Here is a 23555-nt window from a genome sequence, read left to right as displayed (position 1 = left end):
CAACGCCCCTTTGTGTGTCTTCCCGTGGTTGGGAAGCAGAGAAAGGGAAACTGGGTCTTGGGGAGCGAAAAAATCCCACACTGTACCCGAAAAAAGCCTTGTCCCCATGTTCTTGTTGGAGTCCCAGCATGGAAGTCCCATCACTGGGAGCTGCACTTGGGATTTTTTTTCCAGTTGGGATTAAGTTCAGGAGTTTCAGGGGTACAACCTGCAGTAGCCAATTCCTTTAAAGTCAGTGGGGCTTTGATGGCTGATTGCCTTTGAAAATGTTGTAGAATCATAGAATATTGGTTGGTTTGGGTTGGAAGTGACCTTACAGATTATATTTAATCTTTAAGGTTCCAACCCCCGCTGCTTTCAGGTTCACTTCTGGATTATCCTTGGGATGAAGAGGAATGGGCAACACCTTTGCTTTCCGTGTGAGGTGCAACAGGGAGGGACAGACTAGCTGGAAATCTCTGTCTTCAGCAAGTCTCTGAGTGATTTTCTATGTCCCCCAGGAATCCCTGCACTCAGAAATTTCATTAATTTCTAGCAGCCCTTTTTTGTTTAGGAGGGGAAGGGTTTGGGTTGACCCAGCTGCCCCGTGGAAGTGTTAATGCCAAGTTTTGTGCTGTTTTTGCAGAACGTTACCAAAGGCGCAAGACACAAAATAGTCATCAGTATCCAAAAGCTAAAAGAAAGACAAAACCTGCTCAAATCTCTAGAAGGGGTAAGTAATCACAGCCATTTTTGTATTTCTTGTGTTTTTAAGAAGCCAGGAATTAATTCTGGGGTGAAGCACTCTTTGCTTACACATGTTGTGGGGATCTTCTGCAGGGAAAGCTGTTACTGGCTTAGCTGCATGTGAACGACGCCCTTTACCAGATGCTGGTTTTATTTCACAGAATTCCAAAATGGTTTGGGCTGGCAGGGACCTTAAAGACCATCCAGTTCCAGCCCTCTGCCATGGCAGGGGACACCTTCCACTAGACCAGATTGCTCAAAGCTGTGTTTTGCAGAGCGGGTCCTAATCCATCTCCCACGCCTCACACAGCAGGGATGGATGTACCCTGTAACCCTGGCCAGCTCCAGGGTGCTCAGAAAGACTTGAGCTTTCCTGGAACAACATATGGGCACCCTGTCCCCTGATAAAACACCACACACCCGCATCAGTGCCTGAATAACATCTTGAATTTCCAAGGAGAATAAATAAAAGCTTCTTTATCACTTCAACAAAAGCTTAGATCCTGCAGAAAGGGCTGTTGGGGAAGCAGCAGCACCACAGCCTTGCTGGGAGCAGCTCACCCAACCTCTCCCTATTTATTATCGCTGTATTATATTATATTTAATTGCACCATCTTCAGACAGCAACTTGCAGAGCCTCCCACTAGGGGCTTTTAAATACTTCTGTGGTGTGTTGCTATTTATTGGTGTTTTCCTTAACTCACTGCTTCACTATTTATTTATAATACAGGCTTGTGCTCAGAGTATGGCAGGAGCTACTAAAGCCATATTTACCTCTGTTATTAATAATAACTATTAAATCCAAGAGCTGGATGGAGCTGGCTGCAGCTCTGTGTTTTCCAGGCGATTGCACAGCCTCTTCCCCCGCTTCTGCGCCAAGATTTGGAAATCTGGTATTGATTGAGTGGCGCTGTGCGGGAGCTGGAGCCCAGCTCAGCTGGCACAGCCAGCCACGCACACTGTAAAATACAGGAGAAAAGTGGCAGGGACTGGTTTGGAGCCCTCCCGGGTTGGGTTTGGGCTGTGGCACTGTGACCCTGTCCTGCTTTGCTGGGGCTCAGAGCTGCCTGTGAGCTGCTTGCCCTGGGAGGAGATGTCTCTGGTTTTCCAGGCTTCCCATCCAATTTTTGCTAAACAAGAGCATGTGTGGGACTTGATGTTTTTGGGCAGTGTCTCACTGCTAAAGATTGCTGCTTTCTTGGAAAGAGCTGTTCCACCCCTCTCTGGTAGTTAGCAGGGCAGGATTTTTTCCCAGAAACATAGTGCCCAGCAGACTGACACCAGATCTTTGAGATAAGTGGAGTTGAGACATCCAAGAGTGAGCTGGGAGTGCAGCAGGAATTGGAATCAACAACCGTTTCAGGACTTGCACACATCCCATGTGCCCACGTAGTGTCCCTTCCTTCAGTGCATCAGGATTCACTCCAAAAGCTGCCTCTTTCCAAGCAGTGACCCATGAGACAAACCGTGCAGGAGCCTGCAGTGAGCTGTTCTGGTCCAGGCTACATTAAAAATAAAATGCAGTTATTTCCCATCAGTGGGACAAGGAACTGACTATAGAAATGGAGTTCTTGATCCACACCAGGAGCAAGGCTGGAGTGTACCTAAATTCTCTCCCTCCTGGGTGGATCTGTCCCAGGATCTCCAAGCTGAATGGTTTTGCTGTGGGAGTATCAGTTCACCTCGTAGTGTCCCCTTCTGTGTCTGACCAAAAACCACCTGCTCCCCTTGAAACCCTCCCAGTCCCCTCTGCATCCACTCCCCCAGCCCATCCCAGAGTGGACAGGGGTGGGCTGCTGCCACAGTACAGGCTTCTGCATCCCAGCATGGTCCTGGGCTCTGAGATGATCTCAGAGCATGAGGATGCCATGGCAAGCAGTTTTGGGGCAGAGCAGTTAATGGGGAGCCAGGCTTGAAGGTGGTGCTGGAAATGGGAAACAAGCCCACATTAGTGTAATTCCAATGAAACACAGCTGAAATGTTGTGATTGTAGGATTGGTGGGGAATGAACAAGATATTCGCTGCTCTGGGCATTGAAATCTCCCAGGCTCAGTCCCTCTCATGGAGTTGCCATCTTCCTGGAGGAAATCTGGAAACACTGAAGCTGGATTGTTGTTGGGCTTGGGTCCCAGTGGTTGACGGGGCACATTTATCTCTGGGGATTCAGGTCTGAACACATCCATGGATAATCAGCCACAGTCTCTGCAGCACTCCCCTGATACAAGGAAAACACTTGGTGAATGAAACGTTCCTGTTGACTGTGGAATGCAGCAGGGTCCTGAAGCAGGAGCAAAGCCATTGGCTTTGCTGGGAATTCTCAGGGGGTCACAGGAGGGGTCCGGTTTACAGCTGATGTCCCATTGTCCCTGCAAAGACAAACCCTCTTCTCTCCAATCTGCAGGACATCCTGGAAGGTGGCAACTTGCGTGTGCCGCTGCAGGAACTACACCAAATGATCCTCACCCCCATCAAAGCCTACTCTTCCCAAAACTCAAGCACGGAGGACCACAGCCGGGACGTGGACTCGCACCACCCCTCCTCCCTGATGGGCTCGGACAGCCAAGGCTCCGACTGCAAGGACTCTGCGGCAGCCGGGATGCAGCAGCACCATCTGCCGGGATGCGAGGGCGAGTCGGGGGGGGCCCCTCTGCCCGAGGGTGACCTGCCCGGGCAGTTCACCCGAGTGATGGGGAAAGGTGAGCGGCTGTCACTTGTCCTCGGGGACATTGGGACTTGTCACTAGGGAGGGCTGCTTTGGGGCAGGGGGTGTGCAGTGGCAGCGCTGGCAGCCGCTTTTCCTCGAGCTCCTGCAGGTCCCAGTCTGAGGGGTGATGGTTTTTTGAGGTCCTGTCATGCTGGGGTTAGAGGTAAGAAGGGAGGGCAGGTGGGTTGTGTTTTTGGGGAGGGGCAGCAGTGGCCCAAGCTGCCTGCCCGAGGTCCAAGGTGGGTAGCATGCATTCTGAGCCCCAGGTCCAAGGTGGATAGCATTCTCTCCCTGCCCCAGGTCAGAGGCAGAAATAGCAACTTTTCCTGAGGTCAGGAGTGGAGGGCATCTTCTCTCTTCCCATCCAGAGCCATGGGGCCATCCCACTGATCCAGAAGTATTTTCAGCAGCATCTCTTGGACTTACTCTGCTTGGAGCAGGGCAGCAGTGGTGTGTGGGCTGGACTTGAGCTATCTTGACTGCAAATCAGTGGGTCCAACCCCTTTTTATGGCCCAGTTTGGATGCAGGACATCTAGAATATTCCCGTGCCATTCCACGTCTAGTGTGCAGGGTGCACGGCTTTGCATCAGGGATGACACACTGGGAGGTGACAGGAGCAATCTGAGGTGGGGATCGACCTCCTGTGCCATATTCAGGGCTCTTGGAGCAAATCTGTGTGAGCTTGGATGTGCCGTGACCCTTGCTGGTGTCTCCTGAGGTGTCAGTGCTGGCTGCGTGGAGGGAGATCTCCCTGGGGAAGAGGAAGGGGAGTCTTATCCACAGGAGACTGGGAACAGAAAGAGCCTCATTGGGATGCTACAAAGAAATACCAGCCTTGTCCCTATTTCCAGCCTTTTTTGCAAAAAAAGAAGCTGAGATGTTTTCTATACAGAAACCTGGTGCAGAGTTTGTCCCCAGCTGGTTGCCTGCAAAAACAGCCACATGTGGGCCTCTGGCCCCATTTTATTCCTGTGACAAATGCCAAAGCATAGCCAAAGCCCTGCCAACATGTGGTGTCCTCCTGGACCTCAAGGCATCCCTACCCAGGGGTTTACAACAGGAGAAACTCACTCCTCTGTGAGCTCATTCCCACTTCCTTCAATGACATTCATTCCAAAAGAGGTTAAAATTCATCAGGAAAGGTGGGAATCTACCACTCTGCAGTGGTGGCAGATTTTGGCCACGGGAGCAGGAGTTCTCTTGCCTATGAATAGGGATTAATCCTGTGCCCCTGAGTTGCTTAGGTCTAATTTTGGGGACTCCAGCGGTGTTAGTCTGGATTTACACCATCATAACAGGGAACAAAATCTGGCCCTAAATATAGGAAGGTACGGCAGGAATCAGGGAAGGGCATTTTTTCTCACTGATGAAAAACTGCTCGTGGTTACAAGGGAAACAGGATGTCCAAGGTGTTTGTGGGACCCCTCCTGGGCCCCATCTTGGTGTCCCCATCCCCATTTCCCTTCTCTTCTTTTTTTTTTTTCCAGTCTGCACACAGCTTTTAGTTTCCCGACCCGATGAAGAGAATATAAGTTCCTATTTACAGCTCATAGACAAATGTCTAATCCACGAGGTGAGTCGTGTCGGATCATCTAAAACTGTTGTTCCCATCACTTGGAAACTGTTTCCAAAGTGTCTGTTTATGTAAACCTTTCGGTTTCTAACACAAATATTTTGGGGGGGTATTAATAGTAATTCTGACAGAGCAGGCTTGGAGCGGGCGGTAGCTCCAACGTGGTGCACGGAAATGTTGCTTCCCCCATGCTGGTTTAATTGCCAAGGCCTGGAGCTGGGAAATTCATCTGGCTCGTGACAGTCCCTTCAGCAGCTGGATGAAAGGAAGAATCTCAGGATGAACGTGCAGGCGGTTTCCATCAGACAGAGCCGGCAATCCCTTGGCGTTGCCTCCTCCCGTTTCGCAGCACGTGGTCTTGGGATTTTGCAACAGGGATTTTACATCTGTTTCTGCTCCCAGCGGATCTGCCTTGGCTGGGTGATGGCTTGGGATGGCCCAGACTGTGTGTGCCACAGGGCTCTGGCACGCTCCTGCCTAGTGGCAGGGAGGGATGGCCGATGTCCCTGGTGTCCTGCAGTGTCTCCTACCCACACTGGCTGTACCTGGAAGAACAAGCTGCTTCCATCACTTGTCCATATGGCAGGGAGCAGGGAGCTGGGAGCAGAAGTGGTGGAAGCTGAGGCCTGGGGCCAGAGGGCAAAGCCAGGAGGACATGGAACTTTTCCCAAAGTGCCTGCACTTTTCCCACCAGAGCCAGCCCATGTCCCAGGACCACCTTGTGCGTTGGCTCCGGCATAATCAGTGTCAGGAGAGAGCATCTCCTCCAGAGTGGTTCGGAGCAATCAAGTCAGGCACTAATTAGCCTCCAGATTGTCCTCTGGAGACTTGTGCTCCTCTCCAACAGAGACCTTGGGAGTCTAAAGTTAGCAGTGGTGGCACGTGGGTGTCCCTGTCACCCACACCTCCTGCCTGGAGCTCTGGGAGCAGGTTTGTCTCTGCCACGGTGACCTTTGCAGGGAGCCTGGGTGGGTGACAGGCTCACCCTGGGTGACCTCCCTCAGAGCCAGTCAGTGCCAGGATCACTGCCAAGCTCTGCCCAGACCCAAAAAGGAGGATAGGATGCAGGATGCCACGGGGCAGCTCAGCTTTCCAAATCCCAGCTTTGCCCACCCTGGCAGCATTTCTAGAGCCACATGCAGGTGACAAGTGTCACCACCCGTTGGGACCCACCGTCAAACCCCTGCTCTGCCAAAAGGAGTTGGCAGCCTTGAGGCAGAGCTGGGCTGTCAGGCTGGGACACAGGGAATGCCGCCGGAGCATTTTCTCCACGTGACATGAGTAAATCCTGAAGAAAGACCAGTGTTTCCCCCTGGACATGCTGATGGGGCTCAACTCACCCCATCATCTGCTCCAGCTGCTTTTCTTTACCCGCACACCCACATGCACATCCCTGCTGACTTTGTCCATAAGAATATTCACACATTTCCTATTTCCCTCTCTCTTTTTTTTTTTGGGCAGGCGTTTACAGAGATCCAGAAGAAGCGGCTGCTGTCATGGAAACAGCAGGTGCAGAAACTCTTTCGGTCTTTCCCTCGGAAATCCCTCCTGGAGCTGTCGGGCTATCGGCAGCAGAGGAGGTAGGCGAGATTTCGGGAGGGGAGGGATGGATGCAGTGGCCAGGGCAAGAGCACTCCCAAGTGGGAGCAATGTCTCCCAGAGGGAGGGGTGGGTTCTGCTGAGTTCAGAGCCAAGTTTAGGGAGGGAGGAGGGTTGGAAAAGCTTCAGCAGTGAAATCCCAGATGCTGGCTGGGAAGGGAACACAGCAGTCAGTGTCCTTGTGCATGTGGTCACTGCCTTCCCTTCCAATCCCACCCTGTCTCTGTGGCTCCAAACCCAGCACTTCCCAGCTGTGCAGCGTGTCCCCAGCACTGGGCTCTTTCCCTGCTGCCCTTTGATGATGGCATCAGCACTGGAGTTTCCTCAGAAAGCTGTCAAGTGGCAGAAAGAAAGGCTGGAAACTTTCAGAGGGTGCAGAGCCAGAGATGCAGTAGAGAGCCAGGCAGGGCTGTGTTGGGAACACTGTGTTTGCTCACTTCCAAGGTGATCCTGGATTTTGGGTGATCCTAGAAAGAATAGGGGTTGTGCCAAGAAGAGATATTTTTAAATCACTTTTAACAACAACATCAGCCCTTTGTTTCACTCTGCAAAGCCTGGTTTGTTGCAAGTTCTTTATTCCCCGAAAAGAAAGTGTTTTGGAGATAACTGGGAGTATAGGAACTTCCAGGATGAGATTTCAGGAAAGCAGCTTTAGCTCAGCCCTCCCTAATAAAACTTGGATTCATTAGGTCGTTCTAACCAAATTTTACAGAACTTGAGAAGTCTCAGAGCGGGGGGGGACTATATTTGTGAAAATGAACCTCCTGGAAGGGGAGAAAGAAAACCCAACAGCATAAGCTGAACTTTAATGAGACACTGGAGAACCCACTCATGAGAGATCTCAAAGAAATCAGGTTCCCAGGGCATTACCTGAGTTGCTTTAAATTGTATTTAACAACAAGCCCATTTTGCCAGAGTAAGATAAACTTTAAAGAAAACAAATGTGGATCTGAGAACTGCAGAAGTGCGGGAGGGTGACTGGCAGACGGGAGGAAGACAGGATGCTGCACATCCAGACGACCTCCTTCCTGCTGTCTGTGCAGGATGGAGGGAGCACCCTCGGTGGGATGGGAGGGTCAGGACCCCCTCACAGGGGTCAGTGTCTCACCCTGGGCGCTCTCTCTCTCCGCAGCCGAGGCTTTGGCCAGTCGAACTCCCTCCCGACAGCCGGATCTGCAGGGGCAGGACTGGGCCGGAGGAACCCCCGCCAGTTCCAGATCCCCTCCCGCAACCTCCCCACGGCCCGGCTGGGGCTGCTGGGCCCCACTGGGCTGCTGGGCACCCCCCAGCGCAGCCCTGCTGCCAGCCCTGCCATCCTCAAGCAAGGCAGACAGGTTGGTTGGCGTTCGTGGCATTCTCCAGCTCTTCCATTCCTTTCCCACACACTTCCTTTGCTTTTCTTTCTCTACCTTGTCCAGATCCCCGCTTTTTTCCCCACTCTTCAAGCAGTTTGCAGGCTTTGGGTTATACTCCCCTCTGTGCAGTAGGATAGTGGAAGTGGGACCAGTGGGAGGGGGACAAACCAAGCGGCAGAGGGGGAAAAGCTGAGTCCTTAAAGTGGCTTATAAAATAGGGAGAGGGGATTTTGACAAGAGCAGATAGTGGTAGGAGAGGGCAGAAGGGTTTTAAATTGACAGAGGGGAGATTTAGATGAGATACTGGGAAGACTCTGCAAGGGGGCCAAGGCCCTGGCACAGGTTGGCCAGAGAAGCTGTGGTTCCCCCTGGATCCCTGGAAGTGTCCAAGGCCAGGTTGGATGGGGCTTGGAGCAACTTGGTCCAGTGAAAGGTGTCCCTGCCCATGGCAGAGAGTTGTAACTAGATAATCTGTAAGGTCCCTTCCAACCCAAACCGTCCTGTGATTCTACAAGCCCAAAGTGGTTGTAAACCCATGGCACAGAGGGCTTTGCTTTGTGTCCCACACTTTTGTGTTTGTTCCCCACAGAACCTGTGGTTTGCCAACCCCGGGGGCAGTAACAGCATGCCCAGCCGGAGCCACAGCTCGGTGCAGAGGACGCGCTCGCTGCCGGTCCACACATCCCCGCAGACCATGCTGATGTTCCAGCAGCCAGGTAAGCAGCAGAGGTGCTTTTCCACTGACCTTACAGCTGGGTGAGACAAGGGGAGGTGAGAAGAGCTGTGCTGGTGAGCCTCCCCACGGGCACACAGCCCATGCTGGCACAGTGTGCTGCCACCAGGGTATCTCTGCATTCCTGGGTTAACCAGAGACATGGCTGGAGGGATTTCTGACCCTATATATGCCATCTTGACCCTATGTATCACGGTGCCAGTGCCTTACCTAGCTTGCTTCTGAGGGGCTCATGTCGGGCAGGAAGGTGCTAGCTCATCCATCACTTTTTCCTCATGGATGGACATGGAGCCCTGGTGCGGAAGGACTGCCTTCATGCACTCAAGGGAAATTCTTTCCACAGTGCGTGTGAAGGGAAATGGTGCTGTGTCAGTGCTTCCTTCCCAAACACTGCCAAAGTGCTCCTGTATATAGGAGCATCCTCTGATTTCAGGGAGGATCCCGCTGACCTTGGACCCTGGACCTGGAGCATCCTGGCCCTGAGGAAGCCTGTTTGTGTATCCCTTCCTTAGCCTTTGAGCGTGCCTTTTCCTACCAGCACACATAACAATTTACACCTCGGGACAGGGAATCCATCCCCCAGTAAACTCAGCCTCATCCCTGCACTCCTGCTGGTTTGGGCTGGCAGCTCCCTGGCCTCACACGCCGGCGGTGTTTAACTGCAGCATTTGGGCAGCAAATGTTCCGTACAGCAGGAGCAGCAGCTGTTCCTGGGTATTGATTAAACACCGGGACAAGGGCACATTTCTCAGGTGTTGGAGGAGAATAAATGGGTTTCTCTTTGCACGTCAGCCTGCGGTGGATGAGGACGTAGGAGGATTGGGGAGCCAAAGACGTGGATTAAGTCGCAAGGAAAATAAGCAATAATGTGATGTTGGGCTCACAAACCACTGTTTGCTGGGCTGTGGGGGGACCTCAACCCGCCTGGATCTCATCCCATGTTCCTGTGAGCCAGTGGAAAGCAGGAGATGCCGTCCAGCACAGTAGCACAAGCTGTATTTGCAGGTTTTGCTGCGGGCTGGGGAAAGTTTGCTGCTGTTTAGATTAGGACAGTGGTGTTGGAACCTCCCAAACTTCATGTGTGTCCCCCCTTTTTTGTGCTCAACCCCCAGGGATGTGGCAGCCATGACGTGGATGACTGAGTGGGAGCCCAGCTGGTGCCAGAGAAGCCAGACAGTGTCTCTGCTAGTCTGTGCTGCCATCCCATGTCCGAGCATTAACCCTGCCTGCACAGACAGCACCCATCCCCAGGAGATGACCAGGGCTGCCCTCTCCCTGGGTGGGGTTTCTACTCTCACTCCAGCTGCCCCTCACATCTCTTACCAGCACCTGAACCCCCTCAGATTCATCCCTTATGGATAACAGGGGGTGATGGCTGCTTTTGTGAGTGAAGCTGATTTTACTGGGAGTCCTGTCTGACCCTCCTGGGGCATTTTTCAGATGTTTTCCTCACACAGACCAGGGAGGCAGGGTCTCTGCCAGGTCCCTGACCGGGGTCTCCTATTCCCTTTCTCCCTGCAGAGTTCCAGGTGCCGGTGACTGAACCTGACATCAACAACAGGCTGGAGTCCCTGTGCCTGAGCATGACGGAGCACGCACTCAGCGGTGAGCATTCCCTCCTCCTGGGGCTCTTCCAGCACGTCCACACCGCCTCCGCTGAGCCCCCCAGCACCTGCCCCTGCCCTGCGCCCCCCAAAAGCTGGGACAGGCTGTGGCTGTGAGAGCAGGATGGCAGCGGGGCTGGATGCAGGGATGCTCCCAGGGCTGCTCCCGGGAGTGTTCGGATGGGAATATTGGCTTCTCTCGGCGAGGTGGCCGGGGCAGGGGGTAAAGCCGAACGCAGGGATCGCGCCAGCACTAGTGGAGTCTGTGCTAATTAGCCACTCGTCAGCTTGCTAATGATAATTAGTGTTAGCTCGCTACTCTCATTAGCTCTTGATAAAGCCCCTGCTGCCGGCACGCTCGGATGGGTCACAGGCTTTGGAGTGTTGTACCCTTCCGCCACCGGATCCCTCGTTTGGCTGGGGGTGCCCCCCAGCTGGGGGCTAAATCCCTGCCAGGCGCTGTGCCAGGGGCTGTGCCGGGTGCTGTGCCCTGGGGCCGGCAGTCCCCACAGCCGGGGGTGCCAGCGGATAACGGGCACGGGGAGGGAGGAGAACCGGGGCAAAAACAAGTGGGGAAGATGGAAAAGGCAGCAGCAGCAGCAGCACGATGGAGAGCCTGGTGCAGCACAAAGCACCGGCACCAGAAGCTCCCGGTGTCCCTTGCCGACGCACTGGACCCCCAAGCACAAGGGATGATCCCCAGCGATGGGATGAGCACGGCCGCCGGCATCGCCCGGATTCCCGAATGACCAGCTCGGGTCTCACTGCGGAAATCCTGGACTGTGACGGATGGTTGAGGACAGGAGCCCTCGGAGAGGACGAGTGCCACCAGGAGCCCCCAGGGAGGACAAGTGCCACCAGGCTTCCTGCGGATGCAGCAGCCCTTCCCGGGGAGAGGAACACAAGAACAAGGACTGTGGGAAGCAGCAGGGCCCTGGCAGCATCCCTGGCTGGGAAAACAAGGACACTTCTGTCACCCGAAGCGTTTCTCCAGCGTGTGCCCAGCCGAGGCTTAGCTGTCTTGTTCCTCTGCAGGGTACTGTTCCTCCAAGTTATTTTTTCCAGGTCGCATTCCCCGAGCCTCTCCAAACCGGTCGTGCTATAAATAGCTCTTAAAAAAATAAACCTTTCGGGGGAGAAAAAAAAAAAAAAGGCATAACAAACCTGTTTGTTTTTAGTGTCGAGGAGGGAGGTGGCTGTGGTGCCCCAGGTGGTAACAGGGAATTCTCTGTTCCAGAGCCACTCTGGGAGCTGCCTCCCACCACTCTCCATCCCGGGGATGGGGTTCGGGATGGGGAATGGGGGGTGGGATCAGGGCTGGAGGGTTGGAAGTGCTGCCCCCGGGGGGTGGGGACAGGGGGCTGCTGGTAGCAGGGTCAGTTGTGAGGCTTTGGGGTGAGTCATGGACCCCTCACTCCTGGGATTGGGCTGTGGCTGGATGCATCCCTGCTGTCATGGGATGCTGGGAACGGGCTCTGGGGAGACAGAAAGGACTCCTGGGGCTTTTTCTCTTTCCATGATCCTCAGATGGAGGAAAATTTTGCATCCTCTACGTTGCAGGTGTTGCAGGGCTGGGTGAACTGTGGGCAAGGCAGCCCCTGGGACCAGCTCTGTCCCTGTCCCCTGAGTCCTGGTCAGGGGTACATGAACTTGTCCTGCTGTAGGGGAGTCCCAGATTGTCATCTACCTTGTGACAAGTCCAGGCTGCCCAGAACCCCACACTGCTCCTGGAAAAGCGGTTGTGGGGTTGTGGCAGAGGGCCTGGACTGGTGTTGGGACAGTGACTCGGGAGCTGCTGTGGGGTGGGGACAGTCGGTGGCACAGAGGGACCAGCAGAGCACTGACACCCCAAAACCTTCTGCACCCCTTGGGGAGATGGGAGGCGGTGGGGGTGGCCCCAACACCACCTTGCCGTGGGGGCTGTGGGTTGGGGGTGCTCTGGGGGGGTTCCATCCCCCAAATCCCCAGCTTGGGGGGTACCAGTGCTCACTGCGGCTGCTCCTAATTCTCCCTTCCTGCTTGCAGATGGTGTCGACAGAACCTCCACGATCTAGAAGGCGTCGCCACGGGGACGCTGGCCGGGACAACAACTGCTGCGGGTCCAGCGGCGAGGTCGGGGCTTGAGGGAGCCTCAGCGATAGCTTGCATCCTTTCTCCTCTCTCCTCTCCTCTCTCTCTCTCTCTCTCTCTCTCTCCTGTTTTAATTTTGTGAATGTGTAGATTGTCCTTGTGAACATACCATTAGACTTGGATTTGTGTTGTCATTTATTACATCCATGCTAGGGGGGGATAAAGACGGCAAAAAAATCTCAGCGACGACGATGAAGCAGCATGGGGAGGTTGGGGGGGACGCGGAGGAGGAGGAGAGTGCTGACAACAGAGGGTTCACTGGAGCACCGTGGGCAAACCTTGTTCCTGGAGGAGGATACCAAGGAGCACGGAACAGCACACGGGGCTGTGTGACCAAAAACCCTTTGGGGAGGATTTGCCTGCCCTGCCCGGGGCCTCGGGGCCGGAGTTCCGTCTCTCGAGTTTCGCCGCGTTTGGGCATGGACTGACCCGGCGAGCCCAGATTGAAATAGAAATAATAAAATAACCCCAAAATTTCCTTTCAGTTTAGCCAAGAGAGCCGCAGTGTGGAGGCAGCGTTGTGCTCAGGGCAGCGGAGGGTCAGCGGGTGCCCATTCCTGCGCCCCAGTTGGATCGGGATGTGGGATGGAGTTGGGGGCATCTCGCCCAGAGGAGGGTCCCGGGGGGAGTCTGGGAATTGGGGGATGCTGGGAGAGGTTCCGTGTCTCTTGCCTTGCCTGTGCAGGTACCGGGAAGCTGCTGCATCCTGGCTCCACACATCTGGCCCAGCCTGCCCAAATCCACCCATAAGGGGCTTTTCCAGCGTGGCCAACGAGGGATGAAGGAGCCCCCAAAAAAACCCCAAGCCACATAGGGCACCAAAATGCAGCTGCACAGCCCTGTTTTCTTTGATTAACCGTGTGCCAGGCAGGAGATGGGGATGGCAGTGGCTGGGCTGCCCCTCACCCACTGCTGCTTTTTATAACGGGAGCTGAATTTGGTGTTAAATTGGTGACTCTGACCTGGCAGTGCTCAGAGCTGCAGCGATGCTCCCACCAGTCCCCATGCTGCTCCAAGTCCTCTGATGGAATAATAACAAATGTAAGATCAATTAATTGAGGTGATGGGTTGCAGCAGTATTCCCAAAATGGGCTGTGAGGACATGGGCAGCAGTGTCTGCCAGGGTTGGAGGGAGCAGGGCTGGGGGCTGAGGGGGAGCTGGATCATGGGCAGGGCTGGGAGATGTGTGAATCCTTTTGTCATGCAGCGTTTTTAAGTTGTTTTTCTAAAAAAAAAAAAATATATATATATATATACAAAAACCCAAGTGCCAAATGCAATGTTCAATGTTTGCTGTTCCTTGGTGTCCTGCTTCCCGGCAGACAGGAGGTTGGGGGGGGTGATGGGGAGGGTGGAGAAGGGAAAACCTGAAGGCCAGGGAGGTTGGGAAGAGGTGTGAGGAGGTGAAGGCGAAGCGGGGTCGACTCTGGGGACCTGGGTCAGGCCCCAGCACCCCCAGCTTGTGAGGTGTGAGCGGAACCGCCGTAGCAGGAGCCTCCCTCAGGGAGACTCCAGTGTATTTACAGAGCTGAAATTCTATTTATTCCTTCGCTGACTATGGACACAGAGGTTTTCTGATTGTTCAGAGAGATTATTTTGGATATTTTACCTATTAACTTGCTATGGCTGGGAACCATGATAATGTCTGTTATTAACAACCACCAAATAATTCAATTGTTTTTTCCTTTTGTTGTTTTAAAAAAAAAAAAAAGCTTATTTTCCATTGACAGTGTAGAGGTTAATAACGACTTAGTTGTGTTTGCTGTTTCTTGTTTTGTTTCTTGAGTAAAAACAACAAAAAAGTGGCTTCAGTTGCGTTCGGGAAGTGCTGCCTGGCTCTGGCTGCCGGTGCTGAGTGCGGGCGGCAGAGCTCCAGGGAAAGAAGCTTAAAAGGGAAAAAAAAAAAAAAAAAAAAAAAAAAAAAAAGACAAAAAAACAAAGCTTGAATCCTAAAAGAAATAAAAGTTATTTATAGAAAGAAAAAAAAAACAACAACAACAACAACAAAAACCAAACCCAACAGTTGCATGAGTGAGGCTGTGAAGTCAAATATTCAGTAATAAAGCGGCAGTGCCTTTCTTTTTGTACCCCCCGCTCGCCCCACTGCAACTGTCCCCTCCCTGTCCTCTCGGAGATGTCGCCGCCGCGGGGTCCTGGGCGTGGGGCGGGCAAGTCCCCCCCTCCCGCTGCTCGCCCAGCTCCAGCCCCGGGCCCCCCCAGCGCCGCCGGGGACCTTTTCGTGGTGCTGTTCCCCTGAGCCGTCCCCGGCCGCCGGGAGCCCGGCCAGCCCAGCACCCAAGTGGCCTTGGGCCCGGCGGATGCTCCCGCGGCCGCGACACCCTCGGGGACACAGCCCCTGTCCCTTCCGTGTCGTCCCCATCCCCAGGGACGAGCCCCGAGCTCGGCTGGGCTGGAGCTGGGCTCTGCCTCTGCTCAGCTCAGCAAAACCCTCGGAGGGGTTCGGGGGGGGGGGGTCGAGCCCGGGCAGCGTCCAGCAGGAGAATCCCAAACTGTGATCGAGCGGTGCCGAGTTGGGTCAGCACTTAGGGAAGCGATTTCTGTTGTCACCTTTCTCCATGTCGGGGGCGCGGCCGTGCCCCAGGTTTGGCTTTCGGAATGTGCCTGATGGAAAGTGGGTCCCGCAGACGTCTATAATTTGCACACAGCGACGATAACACTAAAGTTGATTTTATACGAGTCATCAGAGTTTGCAAAGTGAGTTTTATTTTTTGTATTCCTTTATCTTTACTTAAAGGTGAATGTGTATTCCTCTGGGAGGAATAGGAAGAAAAAAAAATACATAAAAAAACAGGAATGTTAATAATGTTAAACAGAATACTTCCTCCCTTATTAATATATATAACCCTGATGTATTTATGCCTATTGTAAGCTGACTTTAAAGAGCTTTGACCTCTCTTCTGTTGCATGCCGTTCCCGGGCAGCCTCTCCTTGTCCATGCATGCCTTTTGTCCTGGTTTTTTCTGTACAAAGTTAGTGCACAAAAGAACTATTTTTGCCTAGTTAATGTTGCCGAGCAATGCCTATTTTTTAAATTTTAATTTCTTTTTTTGGTCATATATGGCAATAGCATGTTTGTTACATGTAAAAGCTTCCCGATATAAAGAAATACTAATGTTTGGAGATGCCGGTCTTTGCAAGTGTACAGTTTTCCAATGTTGTTCCCAGTGAAACACCCTCGTGATTTCCACTTGCTCCGATGTATTTATTACTCATTTCCTCCCGTGTAACTAGGAACCATGGCTATATTTCATATCCGCGCTATATTGAAAGTGAAGGGAGATGATTAATACAAGGTTTTGTAACACTGGGGTGTGGCGCCTCCTTATTTATCCCCTTTTTGGCAGGCAGCTTCGGACTCCTTAACGCAAAAAAAAATTGGAATTCAATAGATGTTCATCCCGTGGGCGAGAGGGGAGGAGCAGCACAGTTCCACAGGGGGTTGGGGATCTTTATTTAAAGACCGCGGCAGAGCTTCCAAAATCCCTGGCATTCCCCACACAGCTGCTTCACTGTGCCTTTGGGATGCCCACGCCCCAGGAGCTGTTTAGATATAGGATATTCCTTGGAAATCGGCAGGAATTGGGGCTGGAGCAGCTCGGAGGCTGCGGAGGCAAACGGAGGAGCTGGCTTGGCACAGAGCCTCAGCATGTGTGTGGAGACTTTTGGGGTGGAATTTTAAGGTTGGGTTCTTTCTGGGCTTAAAACCTGCACATTTGAGACCCTCCTCGGGCTGGAGGAAGCAGGGAAGGACACTCAGAGCTGGCATTGCCACTTGCCGTGGATACTCTGCTGCGGGAAGTGCCAAGGGCAGCACCTTCTGCCCCTGGTTTTTCCGTATTTTCTCAGACTGAGCCTCCACATCTCCAGGCTGATCAAGCCCAGCTCTGCAGGCTCTTCTCAGCCAGTCCAAGCTCTGCCTCATCCTGCATTCAGGTCCAGGGATGCTCTCCAGAGACCTGCGTGTCCTGGACCCTGCTCTCTGTCCCTCCACAGGCATTGGGGTGGCTCAGGTCCCCCATGAGGAGCAGAACTTGCAAACACGGGGTTCTTCAGGTTGTTTGAACACTTCATCTACTGCTTCTCCTGGGATGAGGTTCCTGGTGAGCTCCCCAAATGCCCATAGGGCCAAGACCCCAAAATAGTGTCCTCAAGCTCTTTCTATTTAGGATGCTCCTGAGTATCCCGGGCAGGGCTACCTCAGGAGGGAAATATTTGCCATGGTGTTCAGTCCCACCTGAATTTCCCTGTCCATGAGAGCATCCACATCCATGGCCCACTGGCCACGGCTCCCTGCACTCATCAGGAGTTGGCCTCCTGATGCTCAGCTCAGACAAACATGAATCCCAAAAAAACCCATTTCCTTCCATAAACAGTTTGCCTTTCCAGGTCCCTGTGCTGCTGTCTGGGTCTCACAGTGCGGGGTTGTTGCACTAACAGAGAGTGGAAAGAAAAAGGCAAAAAAAACTGGGATGGAAAACTGGAGTTGGAGGGGCTGAAAAGGCTCCAAGGAAAGTCCGTGGCAGCCACGTGTTAGGGAGAGTCTGTGGGTCCTACTGGCTGGCAAAAGGAAAGAGGCTTTAAAAAGGAAAAGCAGGAGGAAAAGAAATTATTTCCATGCTGCTGGGAGCCATTGGATGAATCCATTCCGGACACTAAAGGCTTTACCAAGCAGTGCACCCGGATTACACCACGCCTGAGCCCTGTCCAGCCCAGGGAAATCAGGTCCCCTTCTCCTGCCCAGCAGAGGCTGCAGCCCATGTCCAGCCAGGAGCAAAGCCAGGAGCTGGTGGCCACTGTTTCAGCAGCTGCTGGGCTGTCGTGATCCCAGCAGGAGCTGGATAACCCCAGATTTGTTAACATGATCTTTTTCGTGTCTACCTATTCCAAAAGGTGATGGAAAAGCAGCCCCAGCCCTGGAGCCAGGCAAGTGCCCCCTCCAAGGGGATGATCCAGTCCCTTCTACCTGACCCTGGCTCCCGGTGTGGGTACAAATTCCTCGTATTTAACAGCGAGGGGAATGTCCCAGGGAAAAACCTATCAGCAGCAGCAGGCAGGGATTTCCCACTGCGGGGAAGTCTTTATGCAAGATGGAGAGGGATTTTCCAGCAGAGCTCCTCGGGATCAAGGAATAATTAATTCCCCACGTCTGCTGGCTGCGGCTGCGCGGGAGAGGCCGGGTGATGCCTCTGGCCTGGCTGCCAGCCAGGAACACGCTCCCAGGATGTACAAACAACCAGCTGCTCCCGGCAGCCCTGCACTGGCAGCCCAGGCCAGCAGCGCGACCACTTCACTCAGCGTGGCCTCTGTCACCACCAGGGAGCTGCTTTTAGCTGGGATCAGCAAAGGGCTTGGGAATGTGCACCTGGAATGGGCACCTTGGGGCCGCAGCATCGCTTGTGTGGGGAGCTGGAAGTGGCAGGGCTGGGTGGTCCCTCTGGACAAAGGGTCCTGGCATGGGATCAGCCCGTGTACCTGACATCCCTGGAGCTCCCCATGGCTTCATCCAAAGCCCAGCACAGGCAGAGCTGGTGCCTGCAGGAGCAGAACAGCAGGGGAACTGTTTCAAACTGAAAGAGGAGGGATTTAAGTGGAAGGAAGAAATTCTTTACTCAGAAGGTGGTGAGGCTCTGGCACAGGTTGCCCAGAGAAGCTGTGGCTGCCCCATCTCTGGAAGTGTCCAAGGCCAGGTTGGATGGGGCTTGGGGCAACCTGGTCTAGTGGAGGGGGTTGGAACAAGATCTTTAAGGTCCCTTGCAACCAAAACCATTCTGTGTTTCTATGATTTTCCCTCTTTTCTCTATGAAAACACCCCCCTAACAACCTGGTCAGAGGAGATGTGGTCCAGCTCAGCTAAAATCCCCACTTTTCTAAAGAAAAGTAGCAAATTAAAAAAATTAATAATTTTTAAATACGTCATCCTGGCAGGTAGCCTCTGCTTTTGGACAAACCAGCTCCATCCCCATCCTTGTGAAGAGGCAATACAGGTGGGTGTTTGCAGCATCACCCGGCAGTGGGATGCAGTGGAAGGGCTGGGTGCCCCTCTCCCACCCCCACGCCCCCCGCCTGGCATCGGGGTGATCCCTGGGCCTCCCGAGAAAGCACTTCCAGCCCCGGATCCTCCTGCGGCGAGCAGAGCTCGGGGCCGGGCTCAGCAGAGGGAGCCACAGACTGCGCGTCCCCGGGCCGGCGCTGCGGAGCCGGGACCAGCCGAGCCTCCGGCCCCTCTGGGCATCCCTGACCTCGGGCGTCCCCCAGCTGGAGCAGAGCCTTTGCAAACCTCCTGCCAGCTCTTCCTCCCTCCCTCCTACTGCTGCTTCCCTACAAAACCTTTCCCGTCCCTCTCTTTCTCTCCTCCAGCACCAAGACCCATTTCCCTCCCAGTTGCTCTCCCCCGGTGAAGAGCAATGGAAAAGAGGCTGGAGAAGGTGAGCACAAACCTGGGGTGCAGCCCCCCATAGCCAAGGGCTGGCACCCGGGGCTGTGCCAGTTCGGCTACCCATAGCCAAGGGCTGGCACCCTACACAGATCACAGAATGTCCTTGAGCTGCAAGGGACCCACAAGGATCACTGAGTCCAACTCCTGGCCCTGCACAGGCACCCCAACAACCCCACCCTGTGCATCCCTGAGGGCCTTGTCCAAATGCTTCTTCAGCCCTGGCAGGATTGGTGCTGTGACCACTTCCTTGGGGAGCCTGTTCCAGTGACTGTATCCTGAAATTTTGCCTTTTTCCTGAACACTGAAGCACTGCAGCGTGTCCTGGCTGGGGCAGTGATTGTCACCTCCTCCAGGCATTCCCGCAGCTCTCCAGCAGGTCCATGCCTTGTTCCAGGACAAGGGAGAGAAAGAAATGCCAGCTGCAGGATGAGCTATGGCTTCCCTGGTGGAAGGCAGCCACAGCTGGGGCAGGAGGGAGCAGAAGCACGGATACCTTCCCACAGCCCCTGGTCAGGGGGTCCCAGGAATGACTCCCTCCATGGCATCCACACACACCAGGCCAAAGCAACACCACTGTGTTTTGCCTTGGCACTTTTAAAATCATTTTCAGGCCTGTGCAGTGGGGTTGATCCCTCTTACAGCAGGTTTGTCACCTTTGCTTCGCTGTTGCAATCCTGGTGTGGAGCAGAGCAAACAGAGGGAACATGGTACAGTTCACCTGCCAAAACCAGCCCTGCAGTGCCCCAACACCAAAACACAACATAAAGTTGTTAAAAACTACAAATAAATTCCTTGTGATTCTATTCTTTGTGTATTTTAGCAAAATTTCTTTTCTTCTGTGATTTATTTTCTGTCCCTCCCAGGCCAAGACTTATTAACAACAGCTTTAATATTTTATGTCCCCTCAACTCCTAAATCATGAGTGTAACTTTAAAAACAACTGGAAGGCAAAGCTTTTCCTAGAAGTTGTTTCCAGGAGCTGCACATAAGGGCTTGGCCAAGGCTCAAAGGGCACAGCTGATTAAGGCTCTTTCCCAACTCCAACAGTGCAGGAACCAGGGGCAGGTGAGGAGCTGTTAGAGCTCATTAAGCAACTCTCCAAGGTGTGAAAGGTTGTGAAGGCTGCAGGAAACCTCTGAGATGATCCCAGCCCTTGCACGCAGCCACTCAGTCACTGGAAGGCAGATTATTGTCTAGAAAGAGCCTAATTTGGGGTCCACAGCTAGAGGAAGTTGCCTGAACCAAAGCATCCTGGTGGGCTTGGCAGTGCTGGGATAACTGTTGGACTCAGTGGTCAGGGAGGGCTTTTCCAACCTTAATGATTCCATGATAAACCTGAACACAGGGAGGGAGGACCAAAGAGCCCAGGACCTGGCTGGATATTGCACAGGGGTTTATGGACTGGTCACTCCACAGCAAAGGGGCAGGAGGTGATGGGAGACACCCAAAGTAACCACAGGGATAGAAAAAGCCTCAAAGAAGCTGCTTATATGGGGGACCCTTGAGAAAATAAAATTGATAAGCAACACATACCACTGCAGAGCACCAGGAAAGGAATGGAGCACATGATAAATCAGGTGGAATCCTGGGAAATGGGGCAGGTCAGGGGTGGGAGGACCTCCCCTTATTGAACAGGGATTGGTCCTTCTGTTTTAGTTTTTTGTTTCAGGTTTTTTGGGGGTTTTTAAAAGCTATAAACACTTTGAAGCGGAATATTTTTTCACCCCAATGAAAACAGATTTTCCCATGATCAAAAAACCAGGGAGGCTCCTTCCAAATCCCACACCTAAAAAAAAAAGGCAGGGAATAGATAATTTCTTGCAGAAGTGCCTGTTTTCCCAAACAGACCATTTCCCACCACAAGCACCAGCTTGAATACACAGCTGTGAGAAAGACAGAACTCAGCCTCACCACAAGGACAGGTTTTGCCAATGCTCCTGGGGCTTCCCAGGAGGGTTATTTCCAAATAGTTTGGACCATTTGGATAAAAAAGACACCAAGGGCTGGAGGGGCCTTCATTCATCATCCCTTCTCCCTTCCTGACACAGCCACAGGCAGCCCCTGCAGTCCCCCTGCCCTCTGACTTGGGCTGTGCTGCTCCTCAGGAGACTGGGATCCATGCATTTTATATTTTTTCCCCCCTGAATCTCAGCAATATCTGCTTCCTGAGAAGCTGGAGGACAGCAGGAATGTCTTTAAGCCAGCCTGCCCACCCTGCACCCAAAGGGGTGACCCAACCCTGACTTCACCTTCGAAGTCTCTTGTCACAGCTGCTCCTGGGATTTATTTGTTCAAGTTAATTGGAGCATCTGGCCAGGAACCAGGTGTCCCCTCAGGCCAATTCAAGGTCTCCAGGACAGCTCAAGAAGGGCACAAGAGGACTGTGGAACCCTCCAAGCTCAATGCCAGGAGAAGCCACTGCCACCCACCATCCCTGCTCCAATGTGTTTGCTCTTGATGCCTCTGGCTCCAAGGAGCAGCAAGAAGAAGGTGACACCAAATCCTGGAGGTTTTTTTCCTTCCCAGTCACCAGCTGGGGACTCCCTCGTGGATAACAGCAACACCCAGCCCAGAGGAGCAACCCAACCCCTCATCCACAAGGACAGAAACCATCTCCACCTGAGGAGAGGGAGCTGGTGCCCTCTCCCTGTGCAGTGCCATCACCTGGGAGTGCCCCAAGGATGCTCCCACTCCCAAGGATACCACTGTGCTTTAATGTTTCAGAGACAATGGACTGGTGTGCAGTACAACAGGGGCTGTACATCCTATACATATTTACACACGGGGTGTAGTTAAAGCTCGTGTATTTGAACAAGACTGACGTTCCAAAAAACACACCGAGACTTACAACAACAAAAATGGGAACAAAATCCAAGGCCACGAGTAGAGAGAGGTATGTTTTAAGGACTACAGGTCACAGGGAAATAAAAAACAGTGGTGATGCAAGGTGAACTTTATCCCGAATAGATAAGTGGTTAAAACACAACTTTTTTGGTACCTCAGGAGCAAGAGAGCGTTTTACAGAGACTTAATTTCCAAACTAAAGCAAGGAAAGAGAAATAAGTGTACTGGCATGTGCCCCTTTGGTCCTCAAAATCTCCTTCCAGTTGAGCTAAAAAGAGAGGTTTACTGCCAATTTCAGGCAAGAAAGGTTTAAGGCTTTTCAGCTGGGTATTTGTAACACACTGAAGTGAAAAGTGGCGATTTCAGGAAAACAAATGCCGTGGAGTAGGTCTGGTTTAGCAATGTGCAGCACAGCTTGTTTACACCAGTGACAAACACTGTTACAGCACCTAACCCTACAGAATCCAGGACAGAGGATGGTATAAAAGATTTTTCCAATAATGCTGTGAAGGTCATCAAAGTAAAATTAGTGTAATTAAACCCATGAGCTTGTTCTCCTTGAAAAAGTTCCTTAGGCCCAATCTGAACAGGCATGATTTTCATTTTGTTTCCAACATGGGCTGGAGCAAGAGGGAGGAATGTTGGTGAGATGGAGCTGGCCAGACCAGGAACTGCCCTTGAGATTCGTGTACAGGACATCTTGGATTGATATCCAGCAAAGCAGAGAGAGCCCTGGGAACCTGTGGGCATCCAACCCCCTGGCTGACATTTGTTTTGCAAGCTCGGTGTGAGGAGGGTGGTTTTCATTTGTGCCTCATCTTTTCCCAATTAAGAGTTACAAAACACCCATTAAAATGGTAACAAAGCAGAAGTTCAGCCAAGTCCAGCTGGACTGAAACTTCTTGTACCAATTCTGCCACTTACAGAGGTTGCCACATACGCAGAGAAAAATGTGGTTTGATTCATTCTGGTGGCCCTGGAAATGCTTTTGTCAGCTGCTCTTACAAAACGAGCTGTTGTCATTCCAGGTTACTCTGCCCTGAAATGACCCAACCTGTCGGCAGGGAGGGGAGGTACCATGTGCTGTGCTCAGCATTTCATGCTCACCTTTGGTCCAACATTGGAAATGGAAACCTTAGAATGCTTGGAAGGCTTCACTTTCACATTATCAGACTAATTTCAGCTTTTCAGTCTAACCCACGGAAATCCAAGAAGGAAAGCTCAAGATATAAATATCATTAAAAACCTCTTTGGATACCTCAGTACTCTGCAGACTCTGCAGGGTTTTTTCCTCTCCTCTGTTAAAGTTTCCTTAAAAACAGTAAGAAACTGATAGTTCAAGTGGTCAGACATTCTGAGGCACAGAGAAAAAGGGGCATAAACCCCTTTGTACTGAGACAGGGCTGTGCCCCAAAAAATTCAGAAGTTAATTCCCTGCCTGTTAAGAGGATAGGAAAAATGGAGTTTACACATTTCTCAAACAAAAAAATACACAAAAAAGGAAGTTAATGCTAGCAAGAATATGAAACACACCAGAGGTAACAACTCAGAGGTATAACACACATATCCAGCTACTGAAATAGCCACTGCAGGACTTGCAATAAAACATAGTCAAATAATTCGGGACAATCCCAGTCCTACAAAGATCCACATCCTTTCAGGTGTTTCCTGTGCTGCTCCACATTTATTCTAATAAACACAACTATTTCATAAATATCCATTTCGCTCCCAAGCCCCTCTTCTCTCCTGACAATTGGATATTCTGCACTATGGATGGAAAAGCATTTCCAAACCCCTATTTTTAGCTTGGAACTCCGTGACGTCAGCAT

At 52.4% G+C, this 23555-nt stretch overlaps 1 protein-coding gene across 3 annotated transcripts in view; it reads left to right on the top strand.

Moving 5' to 3' along the window:
- SAMD4A (sterile alpha motif domain containing 4A) overlaps positions 1-15750 on the top strand; it is a 98994-nt gene extending 83244 nt beyond the window's left edge. Inside the window, exons 6-13 of one of the 3 annotated variants that reach the window (XR_014226517.1) lie at positions 626-712; positions 3128-3422; positions 4919-5004; positions 6466-6584; positions 7736-7937; positions 8548-8674; positions 10213-11331; positions 12321-15750. Coding sequence is in view for 2 of the 3 variants with exons in the window: in XM_082283835.1 (XP_082139961.1) it covers positions 626-712; positions 3128-3422; positions 4919-5004; positions 6466-6584; positions 7736-7937; positions 8548-8674; positions 10213-10412 (1116 nt within the window). In the remaining variant the exon portion in view is untranslated. Of the gene's footprint in view, positions 1-625; positions 713-3127; positions 3423-4918; positions 5005-6465; positions 6585-7735; positions 7938-8547; positions 8675-10212; positions 11447-12320 lie in introns of those variants that run through there. The other 2 variants (XM_082283836.1, XM_082283835.1) reach the window with 2 other exon arrangements.
- The last annotated feature ends 7805 nt before the right edge of the window (positions 15751-23555 follow it).

The sequence above is a fragment of the Coloeus monedula genome, assembly GCF_965178545.1.
Source record: "Coloeus monedula genome assembly, chromosome: 6".
NCBI lineage: Eukaryota > Metazoa > Chordata > Aves > Passeriformes > Corvidae > Coloeus > Coloeus monedula.
This window is presented reverse-complemented; position numbering and strand designations above follow the sequence as displayed.